This window comes from Oncorhynchus keta, chromosome 15 (assembly GCF_023373465.1).
Source record: "Oncorhynchus keta strain PuntledgeMale-10-30-2019 chromosome 15, Oket_V2, whole genome shotgun sequence".
In the NCBI taxonomy this organism is placed as follows: Eukaryota; Metazoa; Chordata; class Actinopteri; order Salmoniformes; family Salmonidae; genus Oncorhynchus; species Oncorhynchus keta.
Genome location: NC_068435.1, coordinates 37,475,822 through 37,500,717, shown reverse-complemented (window position 1 = coordinate 37,500,717; position 24,896 = coordinate 37,475,822). Strand labels below are relative to the sequence as shown.

Sequence of the window (24,896 nt, the reverse complement as noted above, 5' to 3'; positions counted from 1 at the left end):
GCTCTGTCCACTCAGCCTACTAGCTCTGTCCACTCAGCCTACTAGCTCTGTCCACTCAGCCTACTAGCTCCCTGTCCACTCAGCCTACTAGCTCCCTGTCCACTCAGCCTACTAGCTCCCTGTCCACTCAGCCTACTAGCTCCCTGTCCACTCAGCCTACTAGCTCCCTGTCCACTCAGCCTACTAGCTCCCTGTCCACTCAGTCTACTAGCTCCCTGTCCACTCAGTCTACTAGCTCCCTGTCCACTCAGCCTACTCGGTCCCTGTCCACTCAGCCTACTCGGTCCATGTCCACTCAGCCTACTCGGTCCCTGTCCACTCAGCCTACTCGGTCCCTGTCCACTCAGCCTACTAGCTCCCTGTCCACTCAGCCTACTAGCTCCCTGTCCACTCAGCCTACTAGCTCCCTGTCCACTCAGCCTACTAGCTCCCTGTCCACTCAGCCTACTAGCTCCCCGTCCACTCTGTCTACTAGCTCCCTGCCCACTCAGCTCCCTGTCTACTAGCTCCCCGCCCACTCAGCCTACTAGCTCCCCGCCCACTCAGCCTACTAGCTCCCCGCCCACTCAGCCTACAAGCTCCCCGCCCAGTCAGCCTACAAGCTCCCCGCCCAGTCAGCCTACAAGCTCCCCGCCCAGTCAGCCTACAAGCTCCCCGCCCACTCAGCCTACAAGCTCCCCGCCCACTCAGCCTACAAGCTCCCCGCCCACTCAGCCTACAAGCTCCCCGCCCACTCAGCCTACTAACTCCCCGCCCACTCAGTCTATACTGAACAAAAATATCAAACGCAACATGCAACAATTTCAAAGATTTTACTGAGTTACAGTTCATATAAAGAAATCTGTCAATTTAAAGAAATTCATTCGGCCCGAATCGATGGATTTCACATGACTGGGAATACAGATGTGCATCTGTTGGTCATAGACACCTTAAGAACAAGGTAGGGTCGTGGATCAGAACCAGTCAGTATCTGGTGTGACCACCATTTGCCTCATGCAGCCTGACACATCTCCTTTGCATAGAGCTGATCAGGCTGTTGATTGTGGAATGTTGTCCCACTCCTCTTCAATGGCTGTGCGAAGTTGCTGGATATTGGCGGGAATTGTAACACGCTGTCGTACACAGCCATCCAGAGAATCCCAAATATGCTCAATGGGTGACAGGTCTGGTGAGTATGCAGGCCATGGAAGAACTGGGACATTTTCAGCTTCCAGGTCTGTTGCGTACAGATCTTTGTGACATGGGGCCTTGCATTATCATGCTGAAACATGAGGTGATTACTCTCTAAAATGACGTTGGAGGTGGTTTTTGGTCATTTAATGTGAACTTCTTTATCTGGCAACAACTCCAACTCTGGTGGACATCCCTGCAGTTAGCATGACAATTGCACGCTTCCTCAAAACTTGTGTGCATTGTGTTGTGTGACAAAACTGCACATTTTAGAGTGGCCTTTTATTGTCCCCAGCTCAAGGTGCACCTGTGTCATGATCATTCTGTTTAATCAGCTTCTTGGTGCCACACCTGTCAGGTGGATGGATTATCTTGGAAAAGGAGAAATGCTCACCAACAGGGATGTAAATAAATGTATGCACAACGTTTGAGAGAAATAAGCTTTTTGTGCCTATGGAACATTTCTGAGATCTTTTATTTCAGCTCATGAAACATGGGACCAACATGTTTTGTTCAGTTTAGTCTGTCTTTTCAGACTTCCTGGTCAATTTTTATCAGGATACATTTTCTGGTTGATGGTTTAGTCACACTAGATGCTGCTTTACATGGGAATCAGAATGACTGTTCAGGACAAAACAGACCAAAAGGACATGGAGAAATACTTGTATAAGACTTGGTGCCACTCCAATCTATCCATATCTATCCATCTATACATGTTTAGTTCTTGGGGCACTATAACCACATTGGAGTTAAATTGGTACAGCATTCTCACTCATGGGTGCAACAAAATATAGCCTCTTTCAGAGCACGCCTCAAACTGTGTTAATGTGCGAGAAACAACAATACCATACACCCACTAGTGGTCTAAAGGTTTTTGGCAATCCAAAGATACGGTACTGTACTAGAGCATTACATTACAGCGGTTTTAAGGTCTCTGCTGCCTGTGAGTTTTAGAATTCATTTTAAGATTATTCTATTGGTTTTTAAATAAATCCTCGATTGTGCACCCCAATACATGTCAGACATGCTTTATGTATCCAGTAGGTTCCTCAGGTCCTCGGGCACTGGCCTTTTAACTATCCCAAAGCCTAGGACCAAAAACCACGGAGAGGCAGTTACTAGCCTCTGGAACAGCCTGCCAGAGAACCTGAGGGGGCCAAAACTGTGGCCATTTTTTAAAAGAGATCTTAAAACACACCTTTTTGACTTTTTTCTTTTTAGTCATTCAGATTCAGTGACACAGCTTCTATATTTCCTTACAAACAAAATCTCCAGCACATGTCCCCTTCCCAACCATGTAGCCAAAAACACGTATTAAATGGTGCCTAAAACTATCATGCGGACTATGTAATTAACTTTATATTATCTATTTTTACCACAAGCTTTGGAAGCAAAAAGCACTAACATCAGTTCTGAGACTCCAACATTTCGATCATTTCTCTGTGTGTTCTTCATCCTTCAGGCAGGTTGTGGCGGGGAGGCAGATGAAAGAAACAGTGGTCTGACTGGGATCCTTACTAACGGCAGTCCCACACACTCCCTGATCCGGAAAGGGCAGAAGGCGGACAAACACATGCACTCGGAGGCGAGGGACCCGCTGGTGCCCAGCGGTTGCCAGGCAACAAATGGACAGCAAGTTCCACCTGAGGAGAGAGACCCTCATCCCTCCTCCCAAATACCTGTCCCCCGACGCAGGTAGGGACCACATGGCTAATAACTGTTATTACCTAGTAAGGCATGGAATACGTTATGGTTATTACCTGTAGCATGGTTGCTGCCTTACCCATAGTTGGGTCTATACCATTCCAGGTCCAGATGATGCAGTCATTGAACAAGGCATAGAATTTCAGAAAGTTAAAATAGCTCTAAGAATTGGCATAGCATTTCGAAAAGTGAAAACAGAATTGGGTGTTTTCACCTCAAATCCCAAAACAAATCCCAAAACAGTCCTGAATAAACTAGAGTTTAAATGGAATTGACTCGAGCCTTGTAGTGGTTCAAGCTATCCTATGGTTTGGGTATAAATGTTGTGGGGGGAGGCTTGGTCAGATGACCGCTGTTGGATTCTTAGAATGCTTTTCAGTGTTCCAGAATCAGAATAGTTCTGGAATATTCTCAAGACTTTAGAAAATAACTCGGTGTCAAAGTTCATAAGATGCATAAAGTCAAGATTGCCCAATCATGTGAGGAAAAATGGGAAAAAATGATGGTCATGTTGCTGTTGACTGATAAGCCTAAACCAATACTGCTCTTACTGTGATAGTGCCAATGAACCAATTGCTAGATTAGTCAATGCACAAATCAATGCACAAGATGTCAATGGCTTGTGTCACTGCCTTGCACACCATGGCCAACCACACAAATGTTTTCTTTTTTTTTACCTTAACATTGAGATTCAAGTATCTCACACATTTAGCGCTACAGAAGAATACCCATGTTCCACCTTGTTGAGATCTTTCATAGTAGATGACATTGTGTTGAAGCTGTCATGGATTGGACATGCAATGCTGTGGAATTATCCACTCCCTAAAATCCCCACCCCTTTCTAATCTGAAAAATCATTATTATGTCCAGGCGAGATTGACTCCTGCGACCTAATCCATGTCTCATATTCAGATGAAAGTGTTAATGCTTTCCCTTCTCTTTCTATAATCGCTGTGTCTATCCAGACTCGGTATCATTAAGCGTGTGTCTGTGTTTGTTTCTATGTTATTCTGTGAGTAGTTTGTACTGTTGTGTGTGACTCAGTGGCTGGCAGAGCGAGAGAAGCTCAAGGCTGTTTTCCCTGTGAATCACACACACACACACACACACACACGCGTGCACTGGTGTGTTGTGCAGGGCACTCTCTCTGACAGGGATCGACTGAAGAAGCACACACACAGCGGCCCAGACACAGGCAGCAGTCAGAGGGAGAGAGAGATGTGTCTGTCCAGGGACATGGCCAGCCAGGCTTTAATAGATAACTCTGTTACATAACAGACAGGAGGTCTGGGAACGTCAGACGCTACTTAAGCCTTTTTATTCACCATTTTTTTACAACCATTGATAGGTTGGAACAACTGTCTCTGTGTGAGGGGGAACTCTGTGTCTGTGTGTCTCTGTCTCTGTGTGAGGGGTGACTCTGTCTGTGTGTCTGTCTCTGTGTGAGGGGGAACTCTGTGTCCCTGTCTCTGTGTGAGGGGTGACTGTGTGTCTCTGTGTGAGGGGGGACTCTGTCTGTGTGTCTCTGTCTCTGTGTGAGGGGGAACTCTGTCTGTGTGTCTCTGTGTATGTGTCTCTGTGTGAGGGGGAACTCTGTGTCTGTGTGAGGGGGGGAACTCTGTGTCTCTGTGTATGTGTGAGGGGTGTCTGTGTGTCTCTGTGTGTGTGTCTCTGTGTGAGGGGAACTCTGTGTCTGTGTGTCTCTGTCTCTGTGTGAGGGGGAACTCTGTGTCTGTGTGTCTGTCTCTGTGTGAGTGGTGACTCTGTGTCTGTGTGTCTCTGTGTATGTGTCTCTGTGTGAGGGGGAACTCTGTGTCTGTGTGAGGGGGGGAACTCTGTGTCTCTGTGTGAGTGGTCTCTGTGTATGTGTCTCTGTGTGAGGGGGAACTCTGTGTCTGTGTGAGGGGGGAACTCTGTGTCTCTGTGTGAGGGGTGACTCTGTGTCTCTGTGTATGTGTCTCTGTGTGAGGGGGAACTCTGTGTCTGTGTCTCTGTCTCTGTGTGAGGGGGAACTCTGTGTCTGTGTGAGGGGGAACTCTGTCTCTGTGTGAGTGGTGACTCTGTGTCTGTGTGTCTCTGTGTATGTGTCTCTGTGTGAGGGGGAACTCTGTGTCTGTGTGAGGGGGGAACTCTGTGTCTCTGTGTGAGGGGGCACTCTGTGTCTCTGTGTGTGTCTCTGTGTGAGGGGGAAGTCTGTGTCTCTGTCTCTGTGTGAGGGGGAACTCTGTGTCTGTGTCTCTGTCTCTGTGTGAGGGGGAAATCTGTCTGTGTGTCTCTGTGTATGTGTCTCTGTGTGAGGGGGAACTCTGTGTCTGTGTGTCTCTGTGTGAGTGGTGACTCTGTCTGTGTGTCTCTGTGTATGTGTCTCTGTGTGAGGGGGCACTCTGTCTCTGTGTATGTGTATCTGTGTGAGGGGGGAACTCTGTGTCTGTGTGTCTCTGTCTCTGTGTGAGGGGGAAGTCTGTGTCTCTGTCTCTGTGTGACGGGGGGTCTGTGTCTCTGTCTCTGTGTGAGGCGGAAATCTGTCTGTGTGTCTCTGTGTATGTGTATCTGTGTGAGGGGGAACTCTGTGTCTGTGTGTCTCTGTCTCTGTGTGATGGGGAACTCTGTCTGTGTGAGGGGGAACTCTGTGTCTCTGTGAGGTGGGAACTCTGTGTCTGTGTGTCTCTGTCTCTGTGTGAGGGGAACTCTGTGTCTGTGTGAGGGGGGAACTCTGTGTCTCTGTGTGAGGGGGAACTCTGTGTATGTGTGTCTCTGTCTCTGTGTGAGGGGGAACTCTGTGTCTCTCTCTGTGTGAGTAGGAACTATTTGTCTGTGTGTATGTGTCTGAGTGAAGTGGAATTATGTGTCTCTCTGTAAGGGGGGGGAACTCTGTGTCTGTGTGTCTCTGTGTATGTGTGTTCTTGTGTGAGGAGGGAACTCTGTGTGTCTCTGTCTCTGTGTGAGGGGGCACTCTGTGTCTCTGTGTATGTCTCTGTGTGAGGGGGAACGCTGTGTCTGTGTGTCTGTGTGTGAGGGGGAACTCTGTGTCTGTGTGAGGGGGTAACTGTGTGTGAGGGGGGAACTCTGTGTCTGTGTGTGAGGGGGAACTCTGTGTCTGTGTGTGAGGGGGTAACTCTGTGTGAGGGGGGAACTCTGTGTCTGTGTGAGGGGGTAACTGTGTGTGAGGGGGAACTCTGTGTCTCTGTGTGAGGGGGAACTCTGTGTCTGTGTGTGCGAGCGGTAGGAGTTGCAATGTGGTTATACATTAACAAAGTTCCCTGCGGTAGTAGAGTTGCAATGAGGTCTTGATAAAATCCAATATGGTGGATCAATGAAGAACCATGACCTGATGAATGTGTTGTTGGTTTAAAATCACTGTTCTCTTATATCAGGATCATGTGAAGTTCATGTGCAGGAAATCATGTGTGATGAAAGTGTCCTCCCGGGGAGCATGCAGCAAGATTGAGCTTGCTTTCCAAAGTACGGACACTTTCTGTGTGTGTGTCACTGGGTGAGTAAGTATGTGGGTGAGAAATTCATTTCAGTGCGTGTGTGTGTGCGCAGCGCGCATGTGTTTGCAAGAGCCAGCCAACACAACAGCTGCTATGCTCACCTTTCACCTATGACTTGAAATGCCTTTTCTCCCCCAGTCTGGGTTGATGACTCCCTTACTGTCCTGCTCGATCCTCCAGCATATTAAACACACTGGCCAGGGCTGCTAACAGACTTTGTATAACGTTACATGGTCATATTTGTCGAGGCCCTTGTGGCTACATTAAACGTTTGGATTAGCTCCTCGTCTCACCCTGCTCCCCTTCAAATGAGCGTCTGCTCTATGTGGGCGTCTGTAAGCCAGTTTCTCTTAGCAGGAGAATAAGGATCAGTTACAGTCAAATAGATTCTGTCATTTATCTGCAATAAGAAGGCATTGGATATTGGTTGTTTGTATGGCTGTATTCATTCCGTGATGAAAAGGTAAAAATAAGCACAGAAAATACATAGTGGTTCATTCCACTAGTGTCCATCTGTCCCACAGTTCAATGCTACAGTCTGTTGTATAGTTTTATGGTCTGACTATAGACAGTTTCTTGTTGTAAGCTACTTCTTCACAGTGTAATTGAGCATTTGCCTTGTTTCACCTCTCAGCTGTCACACTTGTGTACGTGTGTGTTTGTTTCACCTCTCACACCCTAGCCAGGCACTCTTTAAGAGGCAGTGGTTTGTAGAGTTGGGCAATGTGTTCAGTTCAGGCCTTTATCACTGTGTTACTGTTTGTCCTGCAGACAAGCCCAGACAAGCTTCTCTGCAACTAAAAGAGGAGGGACTTGGGTGGGGGCAGCTTTTTGGTAGCCCGAGTACCAGTCTCTTTAGCTAATCCACTCCCTGTACTTCCTGTCATGTGACTAAGAGACTGGCCTTTCTGCTATCTTCAAATCAGTCACAATACGATGCAGAGTTCGATTTGGCAGCTTCTCTTCTAAAACCATTGACAACTGTGCTGTTTTCAAGGGATTGTTAGATACATTTTATATCACCTCTTGACGAGCATAATCAGAACTGCACATGTCCAATTATTCCACATGTATCTCTATCATCAGAGTCATGCAGCGAGTAACTGCATGTTTTTCATGATCAGTAAACCTCAATTAAGCATGCATTTTCAAATATGTGAGGGTAGGCTATCCATTGGGCATGTGAGCAAACAACAGGGCATTTAGCTTGCTTCATCAGAGATTAGGCTTTTGGAAAGAGCTTGACATTCGCAAGTCCTCTTGGTGGTAAAGTTGTCAGTCGGACCACTGTCATCTCTATAGATTGCAAGCAAATCAACCAATATTTGGATATATCCATCTAGTTTATCCAGTTAGTTTGTTAACTAGCCATATTTGGATATATCCATCTAGTTTATCCAGTTAACTAGGCAAGTCAACCAATATTTGGATATATCCATCTAGTTTATCTAGTTAGTTGAGAGATATCATGTCTACCCTCACGTATCTCAAAATGCAAAAGGCACTGGCACATCTGAGCTATCTTTGTTGCAGGTGCATGGTAACAATTGAATAACATGAGAGAGAGAAATGAAGAAACCAGTGTGCGGGTTTCTACTTTCTACCCTCGCGTATCTGAAATGACATGATCAACTGATGTTTACTGGTCATGAAAAACATGCACTTACTTGTTGTAGCCTATAACTTTGATTATGATAAGAGCTAAATGTGCGCAATTGTTTTGCATGGAATATTTGGACATTTGTAGTTCGGAATATGCTCTTCAAGAGGTCATGATGTTACAACCGAATAGACGCCCACATGTCAATGGTTTTAGTGGACCTGCGGGTCTCCTTGCCCCTCAGCAGAAAAATCGAACGCTCTGTACCTTATTGTGACATTTTATTGTTAATTACCTACATGAACATTGTATCATTAAGGACCTTGAGAAAAACAGAGGATCAGATCCTGATTCGATCACCCTAACAGCCATCCTCAAATCACAATGATTATGCAAATATTGGAACTTTGTTTCTCCACAGAACACGTTGGTATCTGCTTGCTAAGCAACCATTTTTTGTTTGTCCAGATATTATCAGTCTGTCAAAAGTTGCTAGCTCATGTCTAAATTCTCAAACTAAATACATACTGCAATTTGAACCACAGAACAGTTTGTTTTAATTTAAAGCCTCAGATACAACAACTTGCCTAGCTAACAGCTAAATGTTTGTTTTTGACTTTGTTATAAATTCTGATTCTATTTTTGATGCGCCACATGTTTTCCTGGAAAACATTCATGTTTTTTCCAACAACCAATGAGCAACTCTGCCGTAAATCCAGCATTTATTGAACTTTGAGATTACCGAAATGCCAGTCTCTTTGGCAATGACTCAGTCTAGTTTTTTGGCTGGTTTGTTGTGAAATGCTTTGTTTTCTTTACTCTTCTCCTGTAGGTTTTGGCTCGGAGGCAGTTGTGAATGGAAATACTGCCCCAGCCTGCTTGTACAAGGCCAATGCGACCTAATTTCTCTATGTCAACGCTGTGAGAGATTGCCACTGATAGGTCCGTCAGTCTATCTTTAGGCAAAAAAACGTATTTAGTCAGCCGCCAAGTTCTCCCACTTAAAAAGATGAGAGAGGCCTGTAATTTTCATCATAGGTACACTTCAACTATGACAGACAAAATGAGAAAAAAAATCCAGAAAATCACATTGTAGAATTTTTTAAATGAATTTATTTGCAAATTATGGTGGAAAATAAGTATTTGGTCACCTACAAACAAGCAAGATTTCTGGCTCTCACAGACCTGTAACTTCTTCTTTAAGAGGCTCCTCTGTCCTCCACTCGTTACCTGTATTAATGGCACTTGTTTGAACTTGTTATCAGTATAAAAGACACCTGTCCACAACCTCAAACAGTCACACTCCAAACTCCAATATGGCCAAGAAACAAAATTGTAGACCTGCCCAAGGCTGGGAAGACTGAATCTGCAATAGGTAAGCAGCTTGGTTTGAAGAAATCAACTGTGGGAGCAATTATTAGGAAATGGAAGACATACAAGACCACTGATAATCTCCCTCGATCTGGGGCTCCACGCAAGAGCTCACCCCTTGGGGTCAAAATGATCACAAGAACGGTGAGCAAAAATCCCAGAACCACACGGGGGGCACCTAGTGAATGACCTGCAGAGAGCTGGGACCAGACGTGTGCCAGACGTGTCCCCCTGCTTAAGCCAGTACATGTCCAGGCCCGTCTGAAGTTTGCTAGAGAGCATTTGGATGATCCAGAAGAAGATTGGGAGAATGTCATATGGTCAGATGAAACCAAAATATAACTTTTTGGTAAAAACTCAACACGTCATGTTTGGAGGACAAAGAATGCTGAGTTGCATCCAAAGAACACCATACCTACTGTGAAGCATGGGGGTGGAAACATCATGCTTTGGGGCTGTTCTTCTGCATTGAAGCTCGTCTGGAGGTTAGTTAACATAGTGTCCAAAGAAGGGCCAGAAGTATACAGAATGGTGTCATCTGCGTAGAGGTGGATTAGAGAATCACCAGCAGCAAGAGCGACATCATTGATGTATACAGAGAAGAGAGTTAGCCCGGACAACAGGCCCTCCGAATTGACACACTGAGCTCTATCAGAGAAGTAGTTGGTAAACCAGGCGAGGCAATCATTTGAGAAACCAAGGCTGTTGAGTCTGACAATAAGAATGGTGATTGACAGAGTCCTTGCTGAGTGGCCTTTCAGGTTATGTCGATATAGGACTCGTTTTTACTGTGGATATAGATACTTTTGTACCTGTTTCCTCTAGCATCTTCACAAGGTCTTTTGCTGTTGTTCTGGGATTGATTTGCATTTTTTGCACCAAAATACGTTCATCTCTAGGAGACAGAACGCGTCTCCTTCCTGAGCGGTATGACGGCTGTGTGGTCCCATGATATTTATTCTTGCATACCATTGTTTGTACAGATGAACGTGGTACCGTCAGGCATTTGGAAATTGCTCCCAAGGATGAACCAGACTTGTTGAGGTCTACAATATAATTTTTCTGAGGTCGACAAGACAGCCTACAGGGAGGAGGTGATCATCTCCACCCCGCTGATCATCTACACTGGGGCCAGACTAGGGTGCGTGCTCAGCCCTCTCCTGTACTCCCTGTTCACCCATGACTGCGTGGCCATGCACGCCTCCAACTCAATCATCAAATTTGCAGACGAAACTACAGTGGTCGGCTTGATTACCAACAACGACGAGACGGCCTACAGGGAGGAGGTGAGGGCCCTCGGAGTGTGGTGTCAGGAAAATAACCTCACACTCAACGTCAACAAAACAAAGGAGATGATCGTGGACTTCAGGAAACAGCAGAGGGAGCATCCCCTTATCCACATTGATGGGACGGTAGTGGAGAGGGTAGTAAGTGTCTTAAGTTCCTCGACGTACACATCACGGACAAACTGAAATGGTCCACCCACACACACAGCGTGGTGAAGAAGGCGCAACAGCCCATCCATATATTTTTATGTACATTTTCTTATTCATTCCTTTACACTTGTGTGTAAAAGGTAGTTGTTGTAAAATTGTTAGATTACTCGTTGGTTATTACTGCATGGTCGGAACCAGAAGCACAAGCATTTCGCTACACTCGCATTAACATCTGTTAACCATGTGTATGTGACCAATAAAACGTGATTTATTTTGGCTGATTTCTTTTGATTTTCCCATGGTGTCAAGCAAAGAGGCACTGAGTTTGAAGGTAGGCCTTGAAATACATCCACAGGTACACCTCCAATTGACTCAAATTATGTCAATTAGCCTATCAGAAGCTTCTAAAGCCATGACATAATTTTCTAGAATTTTCCAAGCTGTTTAAAGGCACAGTCAACTTAGTCAGTCAACCCGTCTGACCCACTGGAATTGTGATACAGTGAATTATAATTGAAATAATCTGTCTGTAAACAATTGTTGGAAAAATGACTTGTGTCATGCACAAAGTAGATGTCCAAATCGACTTGCCAAAACTATAGCTTGTTAACAAGAAATGTGTGTAGTGGTTGAAAAACGAGTTTTAATGACTCCAACCTAAGTTTATGTAAACTTCCGACTTCAACTGTAGGTACGTAGTTTGATGAGGAAAACAAATATTGAATAGATTTTTGAAAAAGGCTGTAAATATAACAAATGGTGGAAAAAGGCTGTAAATATAACAAATGGTGGAAAAAGTGAAGGGGTCTGAATGCAAACACACACACACCCTTGCAGAGTCGTCATCTGTCTTCAGAAGTGAAGTTTGCTCTGTGTGAGTGAAGGTCAAAGCAACAACCTGCCTGGTCTCTGTCTCAGTCTGGATCTCATTGAGACTGGAAGGTGAACCTCCAACCCTCTCTCCCCCAACCTCTTCTCCCTAGTCCTATATACAGGCCCTTTCATAAAGGGCTGTCGTGTCTTGACTATCATTGTGTTTGACTGTTATTTTATAAAATAATTACATACCACTATTACGCAATTAAATTAATCATATAACAATTAATTAAGTAGTAATCGGGGGCACCACGGGAAAAATGATTTAACAAGTTACTATCTCCAGACTAAACTCTAAGATATAAATTTCACTTTTATTAGTAATTTCGTTAATTCTTATTTACCTTATCAGTCTTATTCTGACCTTCGTAATATCCTATACATCTTCACAAACCCTAGTCTCCATGATGAATCATATATGAGTCATATACAAATTGGGTTAACCGTCCTGCTGTGCTCCGGTTGAATTGGACCGACAAATGTAGTAAAACATTTAATTGAATCGGATTGTCATAAGGTTCCATGACTTTGTCCACACCGGGCATCTGAACACACAAAATACATTTTGATGAGTTTCATAACATTTCGGGTATTTTATTTAACGGTTGGCACCTGAGGTGTTCCCGGTCAAAAATGGCAGGTCATTTGAAATTAATGGGTGAGACTACAATTACTGTATAAAATTGAGTTCCAGCATATGTCCATTCATCAGATGGACACACTTCCTCTCCCAGACCCTCACATGCATATGTGTTTGAGCACACACACACACACACACACACACACACACACACACACACACACACACACACACACACACACACTCACTCACTCCCCATCTTGGCTTCCATGGCAACCCCCACAGGAACCTTTCCCCAATAGATTCTTTCCCCCACGGGGACCACACCTGTTGGCATTCTCACAAACCAATCGCAACATTGTTTCATAATATATATAACTTTTCTCGCAGCTCTGGTATATAAAGCTTTTTTGAGGTCTTGCTCACAATTCATTCTGTGGCAGCACAATGACCAAACAATATACTGTATGTTAGGCTCTTGATCATATCATTGATCATGACACTTGTGAGTGAGTTGTATGAGCTCAGGTGAATGAGGCCTACAGGCCATAAATAGCAAATAGAAGTTCAAAACTTGTAATGTACACAATAACTTAAGTTGATAAAAAGATCTAACACAACATTAGGTGATAATAAATGTATTATTATGGATTTATAATCAGCTACAATGGGGCAGTCATTTTGGAATGCGAACACAGAATTAATTAACATGAAAATAACTAACATTAAACGAACAACAGGAGGGTTAATGATTGATTTACTAACTAACTAATCATGCATAATTACATAAACAGGACAACTTACACATTGATTACTACACAATGCAATGAAAGGTCCCTAGTGGACTAAACCGATTTGACGGCTTGTTACACAAAATGACCGATTCAAAAGAGAGGGAAAGGGAGAGCCAAAGGAATTACACTATCGTACAGACAGTTGAGAACTATGCTCATGGAAATGCGAATACTTCGCACATGAACGGTCGCTCATTCGATATAATTGCATTGCACATATTTACGGAGAGTAATTCGACAGAAAGTCTCTGGTTGTGTAAGTAGAATGGATCTTTCAAAGTACTGACTGACTCACTCACTCACTCACTCACTCACTCCGTCTCATGCTACCACTAGTGTGAAAGCACCGCCAGCATTCAAAAGTGACCAAAACATCAGCCAGGAAGCATAGGAACTGAGAAGTAGTCTGTGGTCACCACCTGTAGAACCACTCCTTTATTGGGGGTGTCTTGCTAATTGCCTATAATTTCCACCTGTTGTCTATTCCATTTGCACAGCATTTATTGTCAATCAGTTTTGCTTCCTAAGTGGACAGTTTGATTTCACAGAAGTATGATTGACTTGGAGTTACATTGTGTTGTTTAAGTGTTCCCTTTATTTTTTTTAGCAGTGTATTTTGCCTGTTCTGAATTATTTTGACCGGCAGGTGCCACTTGTCTTGTCTTGATCAAAGCCTTGAGTAATGAATCTATTTTCAACCAAATTGTCTGTAAATGGTTAATGCTTCAGGAAGCTTAGTTTCCCCATCACTAGCTGTAATCACTTTATCAAGCAGCCAAACTGCTTGCACCAATCCCTTGTAATTAAAGTAAAATATTGTGAAATACAAATGCCTCCTCAATAAATGTAATTCATCCATCCATTTATTCCTTCCGATTACTGTAGCATTTACTTTTTTACAGTATAATATCGTACATTTTACAACAACAAAAAATTTGCCAAATGAAATACAGACCTTTGCTCGCCACCAAGCTAGCTGCCTGTAAGATACTGTCAAATTCATGGCAACAAGACCTGATCACCATGGCAACCCCTTTGCACAATAATACACTTACATAAGACCTGATCACAACCACCACAGTTCTCTCTCTTTCTCTCTGTCCTCCCACCCCTTCTCAGACCAGATGCAGCTGCTCCCCCTTTCCCTGTTTTGTCTGTCTCTACGGTCTCCGTCTGTCTCAGCAGAAGAAAAAGAAAGGGCAGTAAGAGAGTTGTTTGGCTGATATAGAAGGATATTTCATGGTTAAAATCTGCTCCAAACCCTCTTCATGTCCTTTATCTTTCCCATCTTTCTTTCTCCCTTTCCATCTCTGTGACCTCTCCCCTTCCCATTAACCCTTCCCCCTCTCTCCAAGTCACAGATCACAGCTGACCGGTTGGAGTGACTCTACTTGTTTCACCTTTGATTTCAATATGCTGCCACATATGACCCATCCAGTGGCAATGCATGTGTGATCAACTGTCGACCCCGTCCAGATTGTACAAGCTGCTGTACAAATCAAGGGCCCAGGTCTGAGTTTAGAAACCCTGCTATAACGGAACATAGTGCCGCGGTCACAGTTCATTTAACATAGATGTTTAGCTTATTTTCTCCCCACTGTTGTTAGGCAACATGTGCTGAGGTATTTCTAAACCCGCTGAATCAGGCTCAACTTTCCACGTTCAACATGGATGGTTTCCTAGTCTCTTCCAACGATGTCACTAAAACTATTCTGGACATAGTGAGAGGGGGGCACTAAATGTGATACATCCTACACTGTGTTTACTCAACCATTACCTTGGCTTCTGTGGAGAGAGAGGGGGTTAACTCCTGCACTTCTGTGAAGATAATATGGAGCTTTCTGGCAGAAGGACGGTCACAAAGGTCAGCTGGTGTGTTCTAGTACCAACACACCAGAGCAAACCACAAGGACCTGAGTGAGTGTGTCCCGTCAGTGCAGAGAGAGAGGACTGAGCTGTCCTATCAAAGCCCTGTCGTCCTCTCACTAGTCAGGGACCTCACGATAGGTTGTTATCATTATTTTCATGATACTTAGGTGCCGAAATGATATGTATTGTGATTCTCACAGTAGCCCAGTGGGCCAGTAACCAAAAGGTCACTGGTTCGAATCCCAGTGCCAACTATGTTAAACATCTGTCGATGTGCCCTTGCGCAAGGCACTTAACCCTAACTGCTCATGTAAGTTGACCTCGATAAGAACATCTGATAAATGACTAAAATGAACAGTATATGTATTGCGAGCTGATGTTCCACACATATTGCTCACTACATGTCTTCTGCAGAGAGACAAGAGAGAGCAGGACAAAATGAGTTCTGATCAGTCAGGGAAATAAAAGTGATGAAAACATGTTGGTTCACTATTTAAAAAGAAGATTTAAAGATTTTTTTGATCTCAAATTGATACTCAAACATAAAATAAGATTGTCAAATATTGATATAATTTTGTTAAAAAATAATATTGCGATGTGTTAGTGAATTCCCCCCATCGCTAATGATACCACCATGGCAATACTTGAAAATGAAAATGCCCCAGGGTGGATGATATATCTCATTGAAGCTGATAGTGTACGTGCGTGCATATGCTTGTGCTGTGTCGGCGTGTCTTACCTAATTCCTCCGACTGCTTACCAATCCACCCCCACATCTTAATAATTATTTCTCTTCCACCACCTTTTTTCTCAGCTCAGCGACCCCCCCCCCCTCTATCTACTGTCTACACAGCAGGGAGGAGGAACACCACCAAACGTTTCAGTCTACATTTGACAGAATCCTCCGGAAAAGCTTATTTCACCACCAGGCTTTTCTTCGGTCTCCTTTTTCAACCGGTTGGTTTGGGTCTGTCCTGAATGTACAATAAACAATAGGAGCCAGCGACTCTAGCCCACCACATATTCTGCCCCTGAGGCCTGGCTAGTTTGTGGTTAAGGAAAAGGCATCCATCTAAAAACACTGTGGCTGGAAAAAAGTATATCCAGGTTTGCCCACTGTTCAGATGTTCACTTTTTTCTGCTCTCCAAAAAGTATTTGGTAACACTTCACTTGGAACAACTTCTTATGAAGTGTTATATTGTTATATTATAAACGTCAGAGTTCGGTGTGTGTGCCTGTGTGTATGTTTGTGCAGCTAAGGAGAGGTTGGAGTTCTTCTTTTTTACAGGCATGGTTACCAGCTGTGACTTTCTCTGGTTTCACTTCAACTTGTGATGGAGCTCTGCTTTGCTGGGACTCTGTGTCATCCCTGGTCTATATGGCACCGTACCCGAACCGGCCGCGCGCGCCATCGTGCGCAAATGGATTTTGTCCCCCCACACCAAACGCGATCACGACACACAGGTTGAAATATCAAAACAAACTCTGAACCAATTTATATTAGTTTGGGGACAGGTCGAAAAGCATTAAACACTTATGGCAATTTATCTAGCTAGCTTGCAGTTGCTAACTAATTTGTTAACTATTTAGCTAGCTTGCTGTTGCTAGCTAATTTGTCCTGGGATATAAACGTTGAGTTGTTGTTTTACCCGAAATGCACAAAATCCTCTACTCCAACAATTAATCCACACATAAAATGGTCAACCGATGGCACGTGGTTATATGCTTCTATAAACCAATGAGGAGATGGGAGAGACTTGCACCACCTTCAGTGTCACAAATAGAACTGACTTCTACTTTAGCGCTTGGCAATGCAGACGCTCGTTGGTGTGCGCGAGTAGTGTGGGTGCAATGATTGAATAACATGGATGTTTACATTTATTTTGCAACGGATGCGAGTGGTGTGGTTTAGATTTACAGCACAACATCACCTTCAACGCTGTTATCAGACTAGTGTGTGTGTGTGTGTGTGTGTGTGTGTGTTGCATTTGTGTGGTACATTGCACATCACTGTGTGTGTGTGAGTTATTGTGTGCATGTCATAGTACCAGTCAAAAGTTTGGACACAACTACTCATTCCAGGGTTTTCCTTTATTTTACATTGTAGAATAATAGTGAAGACATCAAACCTATGAAATGTAGTAACCAAAAAAGTGTTAAACAAATGTAAATATACAGTACCTTGCGAAAGTATTCGGCCCCCTTGAACTTTGCGACCTTTTGCCACATTTCAGGCTTCAAACATAAAGATATAAAACTGTATTTTTTTGTGAAGAATCAACAAGAAGTGGGACACAATCATGAAGTGCAACGACATTTATTGGATATTTCAAACTTTTTTTAACAAATCAAAAACTGAAAAATTGGGCGTGCAAAATTATTCAGCCCCTTTACTTTCAGTGCAGCAAACTCTCTCCAGAAGTTCAGTGGGGACCTCTGAATGATCCAATGTTGACCTAAATGACTGGTGATAAATACAATCCACCTGTGTGTAATCAAGTCTCCGTATAAATGCACCTGCACTGTGATAGTCTCAGACGTCCGTTAAAAGCGCAGAGAGCATCATGAAGAACAAGGAACACACCAGGCAGGTCCGAGATACTGTTGTGAAGAAGTTTAAAGCCGGATTTGGATACAAAAATATTTCCCAAGCTTTAAACATCCCAAGGAGCACTGTGCAAGCGATAATATTGAAATGGAAGGAGTATCAGACCACTGCAAATCTACCAAGACCTGGCCGTCCCTCTAAACTTTCAGCTCATACAAGGAGAAGACTGATCAGAGATGCAGCCAATAGGCCCATGATCACTCTGGATGAACTGCAGAGATCTACAGCTGAGGTGGGAGACTCTGTCCATAGGACAACAATGAGTTGTATATTGCACAAATCTGGCCTTTATGGAAGAGTGGCAAGAAGAAAGCCATTTCTTAAAGATATCCATAAAAAGTGTTGTTTAAAGTTTGCCACAAGCCACCTGGGAGACACACCAAACATGTGGAAGAAGGTGCTCTGGTCAGATGAAACCAAAATTGAACTTTTTGGCAACAATGCAAAACGTTATGTTTGGCGTAAAAGCAACACAGCTCATCACCCTGAACACACCATCCCCACTGTCAAACATGGTGGTGGCAGCATCATGGTTTGGGCCTGCTTTTCTTCAGCAGGGACAGGGAAGATGGTTAAAATTGATGGGAAGATGGATGGAGCCAAATACAGGACCATTCTGGAAGAAAACCTGATGGAGTCTGCAAAAGACCTGAGACTGGGACGGAGATTTGTCTTCCAACAAGACAATGATCCAAAACATAAAGCAAAATCTACAATGGAATGGTTCAAAAATAAACATATCCAGGTGTTAGAATGGCCAAGTCAAAGTCCAGACCTGAATCCAATCGAGAATCTGTGGAAAGAACTGGAAACTGCTGTTCACAGATGCTCTCCATCCAACCTCACTGAGCTCGAGCTGTTTTGCAAGGAGGAATGGTAAAAAAATCAGTCTCTCGATGTGCAAAACTGATAGAGACATACCCCAAGCGACTTACAGCTGTAATCGCAGCAAAAGGTGGCGCTACAAAGTATTAACTTAAGGGGGCTGAATAATTTTGCACGCCCAATTTTTCAGTTTTTGATTTGTTAAAAAAGTTTGAAATATCCAATAAATGTCGTTCCACTTCATGATTGTGTCCCACTTGTTGTTGATTCTTCACAAAAAAATACAGTTTTATATCTTTATGTTTGAAGCCTGAAATGTGGCAAAAGGTCGCAAAGTTCAAGGGGGCCGAATACTTTCGCAAGGCACAAGTCCATATTATGGCAAGAACAGCTCAAATAAGCAAAGAGAAACGACAGTTCATCATTACTTAAAACCTCTTAGAGCTATCCCCCTACTTTTTAAAATTTCCGCCTGAAGACATACCCAAATCTAACAGCCTGTAGCTCAGGCACAGAACCAAGGATATGCATATTCTTGGTACCATTTGAAAGAAAACACTGTGCTGTTAAATGTGGAAACATGGGCATTTCTGACTCCTAGATGTGACTGTGGAGAGGCCTGTGCTGTTAAATGGGGAAACATTGGCATTTCTGACTCCTAGATTTGACTGGAGAGTCCTGTGCTGTTAGATGGGGAAACATTGGCATTTCTGACTCCTAGATGTGACTGTGGAGAGGCCTGTGCTGTTAGATGGAGATCATGGGCATTTCTGACTCCTAGATGTGACTGTGGAGAGGCCTGTGCAGTTAGATGGGGATCATGGGCATTTCTGACTCCTAGATGTGACTGTGGAGAGGCCTGTGCTGTTAAATGTGGAAACATGGGCATTTCTGACTCCTAGATTTGACTGGAGAGTCCTGTGCTGTTAGATGGGGAAACATTGGCATTTCTGACTCCTAGATGTGACTGTGGAGAGGCCTGTGCTGTTAGATGGAGATCATGGGCATTTCTGACTCCTAGATGTGACTGTGGAGAGGCCTGTGCAGTTAGATGGGGATCATGGGCATTTCTGACTCCTAGATGTGACTGTGGAGAGGCCTGTGCTGTTAAATGGGGAAACATTGGCATTTCTGACTCCTAGATGTGACTGGAGAGGCCTGTGCTATTAAATGGGGAAACAGGTTGTTAGCTCTCTGACTCTCACTTTCTCTATGTTCTCAATGTGTATAACTATGTCATATTTATGTCTCTAAGTACTTTTATTCTGTTTCTGAATGTATTTGTCTTTATTGGTTGTAGTTGTCTCTCTCTCTGTGAGTGAGTGAGAGTGCTGACTGCCGAGGGTTCACAGTGCTCTACTGACGCCTTGGTTGTAGTTGTCTCTCTCTCTGTGAGTGAGTGAGAGTGCTGACTGCCGAGGGTTCACAGTGCTCTACTGACACCTTGGTTGTAGTTGTCTCTCTCTCTGTGAGTGAGTGAGAGTGCTGACTGCCGAGGGTTCACAGTGCTCTACTGACGCCTTGGTTGTAGTTGTCTCTCTCTCTGTGAGTGAGTGAGAGTGCTGACTGCCGAGGGTTCACAGTGCTCTACTGACGCCTTGGTTGTTGGATTTCTTTCAGCTGTTTCGCTTCACATGTTTCCATCGCTATTTCTTGCAGCTGCGTGTTTACACTATGGGGCTCTACGCTGGAGCCTCGTAAGAGTTCCTACTAATACACACATACTGGCAAGCTCGGTCACACATGTACGCATGCACACACACTGGCTCAGGCCCCAGTAGGCCGCTTGTTGTTGAGAGAGAGAGATCCCTCAACCCTAAGGCGTGTGGGTGATGGGCCATGCCTGCACTCACCACAAATGTGGCTGCTATCCCTCTTTTGCTCGCTGTTTCTCTCTCTCTTTATCTCTAACTCGCTCTCTCTTCTCCCCCATCATCTAGCTTGCCTTTTGAGTTTTCTCCCTCTCTCAGTCTTTCTTATGAAAAGTTAATAATCAGCATTTTCTGGGCCTGTGTGTGTCTTTCTCTTTGCCCTGCAGATACTTTGCTTCATGAAGTGAAAGTTCAGAGTTGGTTTGGAGGAGAGGTTTGGTTCCATGTGTTTTTGTTTCAAGACACCCTCTCCTCCTCCAGCCCTGTGTGTTGTGATCCTAGACTCTTTCTCCTGCTCCAGGGTTTTTCGTTGTCTCAATCTATTTCCCTTCCTTCTTGTACTCCTCCATCTCCCCAGTCAGAGTAGTACTGTACACAGGACCGCCCTCTTCGTTAACGACATGCACACTGAGTTGTCTATGAGGTTTTCTTCAACATCGAGAGAACAGAAAACGTCAATTATTCATCAGCCCTTTGAAATGACTTAACATCTCGGTGAGGTCTGAAACACCTCAAGGCTCCAATGGTTTTGGTTATGTAAATGGATTTGAATATGATTTGAATGAATGTCAGAGGCTTTTCAAGCAGAGTAGAACAACTGTTTCCGCCTGGTGGAGTTTTGTTGCCTGATGCCTTGCTAAATATGGCAACAACATATGGAACCTACAACGTCAACCAAATAAACTGAAGTGTTATTTGCTGTGTGTGTGTGTGTGTGTGTGTGTGTGTGTGTGTGTGTGTGTGTGTGTGTGTGTGTGTGTGTGTGTGTGTGTGTGTGTGTGTGTGTGTGTGTGTGTGTGTGTGTGTGTGTGTGTGTGTGTGCGCGCGCGCACAGGATATTCTCCAGTGTTACCTAGTGATGATTTTTCAGTGCAACAGTTTTTTTTGTGTTGATTCAGGAGATAGTTTTACTCAGTGGAGAGTAAAACATTCCCATCAAAACACCGCCCCTGCAGGTTAAAATGTTTACTATTGTTTTTAATATCTTTGTTTTTGCATGTACATTGATTGATTGATTGATTGATTGATTGATTCATCTTGTGCTTCACAAAGTTGAATAATAATGTTTTTTAGAAACTAATCCAATCAGTTTGGATTTATTGCACCTGTTACTGGAAAAGTTGTTTCAGTGATTTAGGTAGTCTCCTCACAGTGTTTAACCCTGACATTCTGAATGAAGGTTGTTTCAGTGATTTAGGTAGTCTCCTCACAGTGTTTAACCCTGACATTCTGAATGAAGGTTGTTTCAGTGATTTAGGTAGTCTCCTCACAGTGTTTAACCCTGACATTCTGAATGAAGGTTGTTTCAGTGATTTAGGTAGTCTCCTCACAGTGTTTAACCCTGACATTCTGAATGAAGGTTGTTTCAGTGATTTAGGTCGTCTCCTCAGTGTTTAACCCTGACATTCTGAATGAAGGTTGTTTCAGTGATTTAGGTCGTCTACTCACAGTGTTTAACCCTGACATTCTGAATGAAGGTTGTTTCAGTGATTTAGGTCGTCTACTCACAGTGTTTAACCCTGACATTCTGAATGAAGGTTGTTTCAGTGATTTAGGTAGTCTCCTCACAGTGTTTAACCCTGACATTCTGAATGAAGGTTGTTTCAGTGATTTAGGTCGTCTACTCACAGTGTTTAACCCTGACATTCTGAATGAAGGTTGTTTCAGTGATTTAGGTAGTCTCCTCACAGTGTTTAACCCTGACATTCTGAATGAAGGTTGTTTCAGTGATTTGGGTAGTCTCCTCACAGTGTTTAACCCTGACATTCTGAATGAAGGTTGTTTCAGTGATTTAGGTCGTCTCCTCACAGTGTTTAACCCTGACATTCTGAATGAAGGTTGTTTCAGTGATTTAGGTAGTCTCCTCACAGTGTTTAACCCTGACATTCTGAATGAAGGTTGTTTCAGTGATTTAGGTAGTCTCCTCACAGTGTTTAACCCTGACATTCTGAATGAAGGTTGTTTCAGTGATTTAGGTAGTCTCCTCACAGTGTTTAACCCTGACATTCTGAATGAAGGTTGTTTCAGTGATTTAGGTAGTCTCCTCACAGTGTTTAACCCTGACATTCTGAATGAAGGTTGTTTCAGTGATTTAGGTAGTCTCCTCACAGTGTTTAACCCTGACATTCTGAATGAAGGTTGTTTCAGTGATTTAGGTAGTCTCCTCACAGTGTTTAACCCTGACATTCTGAATGAAGGTTGTTTCAGTGATTTAGGTAGTCTCCTCAGTGTTTAACCCTGACATTCTGAAGGAAGGTTGTTTCAGTGATTATATTATGCATATTTTAAGCATATATTTTTCTTTTCAGTCTCCTCCATCTCCACTGTAATAATATTAATAATTATTATATAAAATGAACAAATTCATTGAAAGACATGTGTGAAGGCCAACTTACAGAGGAGGAACTTTGAGGCAATTCAATGTTTTCAGTCTGGAAAAACACCAGGGCTTGATAGTAATATCCAGAAGAGGTATATCAGACCTTTTTTGATGTACTCAAACATCCATTATTAGCAGGAGGAGTAAAACAAGGCTGTCCGTTGTCTCCATATCATTTAGTATAGCCATTGAAATGCTAGCTATTAAAATTAGATCCAACAAGAACATCAAAGGGTTTAGAAATCCAAGGGATAAAAACTAAAGTGCCAATGACTCTTCTTTTTTCTTCTTCAATCTGGATCCCTGCACAGTGTCATTGAAGATCTTGATCACTTTTCTTTCCTCTCTGGACTAAAATCTAATTAGGACAAGTGTACCATATTACGTATTGGATTGTTAAAAGACAAAGTGTTTACCTTGTAGTTTACCAATAAATGGGCGGAAGGTGAAGTAGACTTACTTGGTATTCATATCTCAAACAATATAAATGAACTTCAATAGAATGTTTGCAAAAACAGATACGATTCTGCAACCATGGAGAGGTAAATACATGTCTATTTATGGAAAAACTCTTTGGTCCTATCACAGTTTACTTACTAATGGCGTTGCCTACTCCAGACAACTAATGTCTTTAATCATATGAGTAAAACATATTTCATTTGATTTAGAATGCTAAGCCAGACAAAATTAAACGTGCTTATTTATATAATGATTATGAGTTTGGGGGGGGGAGGGGGGCTAAAATTATGAAATATTAAATATTTAAACGTCTCACTAAAAGCTTCACTCATACATACTGTACCCAAAATGGTTCTCCAGTAGATAATTAAGAAGGGTACATCCTTTGTTCGAAAATTGCCTTTTGCCTTTTATACAGACTACAATTTCTCATTTCTGACTTATTGAAAATGAAATGTTGTTTTAAAGTATCACCCATTCCTAAACAAGACATACAAAGCTGGTTACAATTTAAGTTTTATCCTCCAGAAAATATAGATAAAGACATTTACACAAACACTGATATTTAACCCTTTCTCGTATGCTGAGTCTCCTCCTACACATCTGAACAGCCAATGCATCCCTGCTGCGAGACAGAACCTTAGTGAGATCTGTTCTTCCTCACTTCATCTGACCTGACCTCTACCCCAAAGTGCTCACTCCTCCCCAACTTACAGCTGTCATGGTGACTGGTATCAGACTGTGTCTCTTCTCCCAGAGGATCCTTCCCAGAGGATCCCTGATGGCTAACAATAACATATCCTGACATAATGTAAACATTATACATTACTCTGTCTCCCTCAGTGACATAAGTATATTTCATATTCACAGAACCCAACAGGAGACTGCGTGAATCAGGCCTTCATGGTTGAATTGCTGCAAATAAATAACTACTAAAGAACAGCAATAAGAAGAAGAGACTTGCTTGGGTCAAGAAACATGAGCAATGGACATTAGACCGGTGGATATCTGTCCGTTGGTCTGGAGTCCAAATTTGAGATTTTTGTTTCCAATCGCCGTTTCTTTGTGAGACGCATCGTAGGTGAACGGATGAACTCCGCATGTGTGGTTCCCACCGTGAAGCATGGAGGAGGAGGAGGTGTGGGGGTGCTTTGCTGGTGACACTGTTTGTGATTTATTTAGAATTCAAGGCACACTTAACCAGCATGGCTACCACAGCATTCTGCAACGATACACCATCCCATCTGGTTTGTGCTTAGTTGGACTATCATTTGTTTTTTTAACAGGACAATGAGCCAACACACCTCCAATAGGGGTCGACCAATTCTGATTTTCAATGCCGATACCGATTATTGAAGGACCAAAAAAAGCAGATACCAATTCATCGGCCGATTTTGTATATACAGTTGAAGTCTGAAGTTTACATACACTTATGTTGGAGTCATTCAAATTTGTTTTTCAACCACTCCACAAATTTCTTGTTAACAAACTATAGTTTTGGGAAGTCAGGTAGGACATCTACTTTGTGCATGACACAAGTAATTTTTCCAACAATTGTTTACAGACAGATTATTTAACTTATAATTCACTGTATCACAATTCCATTGGGTCAGAAGTTGACATACACTAAGTTCACTGTGCCTTTAAACAACTTGGAAAATTCCAGAAAATGATGTCATGGCTTTAGAAGCTTCTGATAGGCTAATTGACATCATTTGAGTCAATTGGAGGTGTACCTGTGGATGTATATCAAATCCTACTGTCAAACTCAGTGCTTCTTTGCTTGACATCATTGGAAAATCAAAATAAATCAGCCAAGACCTCAGAGAAATAATTGTAGACCTCCACAAGTCTGGTT

General features: G+C 43.1%; 1 protein-coding gene across 11 annotated transcripts in view; it reads left to right on the top strand.

The window, feature by feature from the left end:
* LOC118372348 (zinc finger protein 704-like) overlaps window positions 1-24,896 on the top strand; it is a 97,919-nt gene that overhangs the window by 4,761 nt on the left and 68,262 nt on the right. For all 11 annotated transcript variants that reach the window (XR_008065319.1, XR_008065312.1, XR_008065321.1 and 8 more), the window contains exon 2: window positions 2,633-2,865. Coding sequence is in view for 2 of the 11 variants with exons in the window: in XM_035758200.2 (XP_035614093.1) it covers window positions 2,633-2,865 (233 nt within the window). In the remaining 9 variants the exon portion in view is untranslated. The remainder of the gene's footprint in view (window positions 1-2,632; window positions 2,866-24,896) is intronic.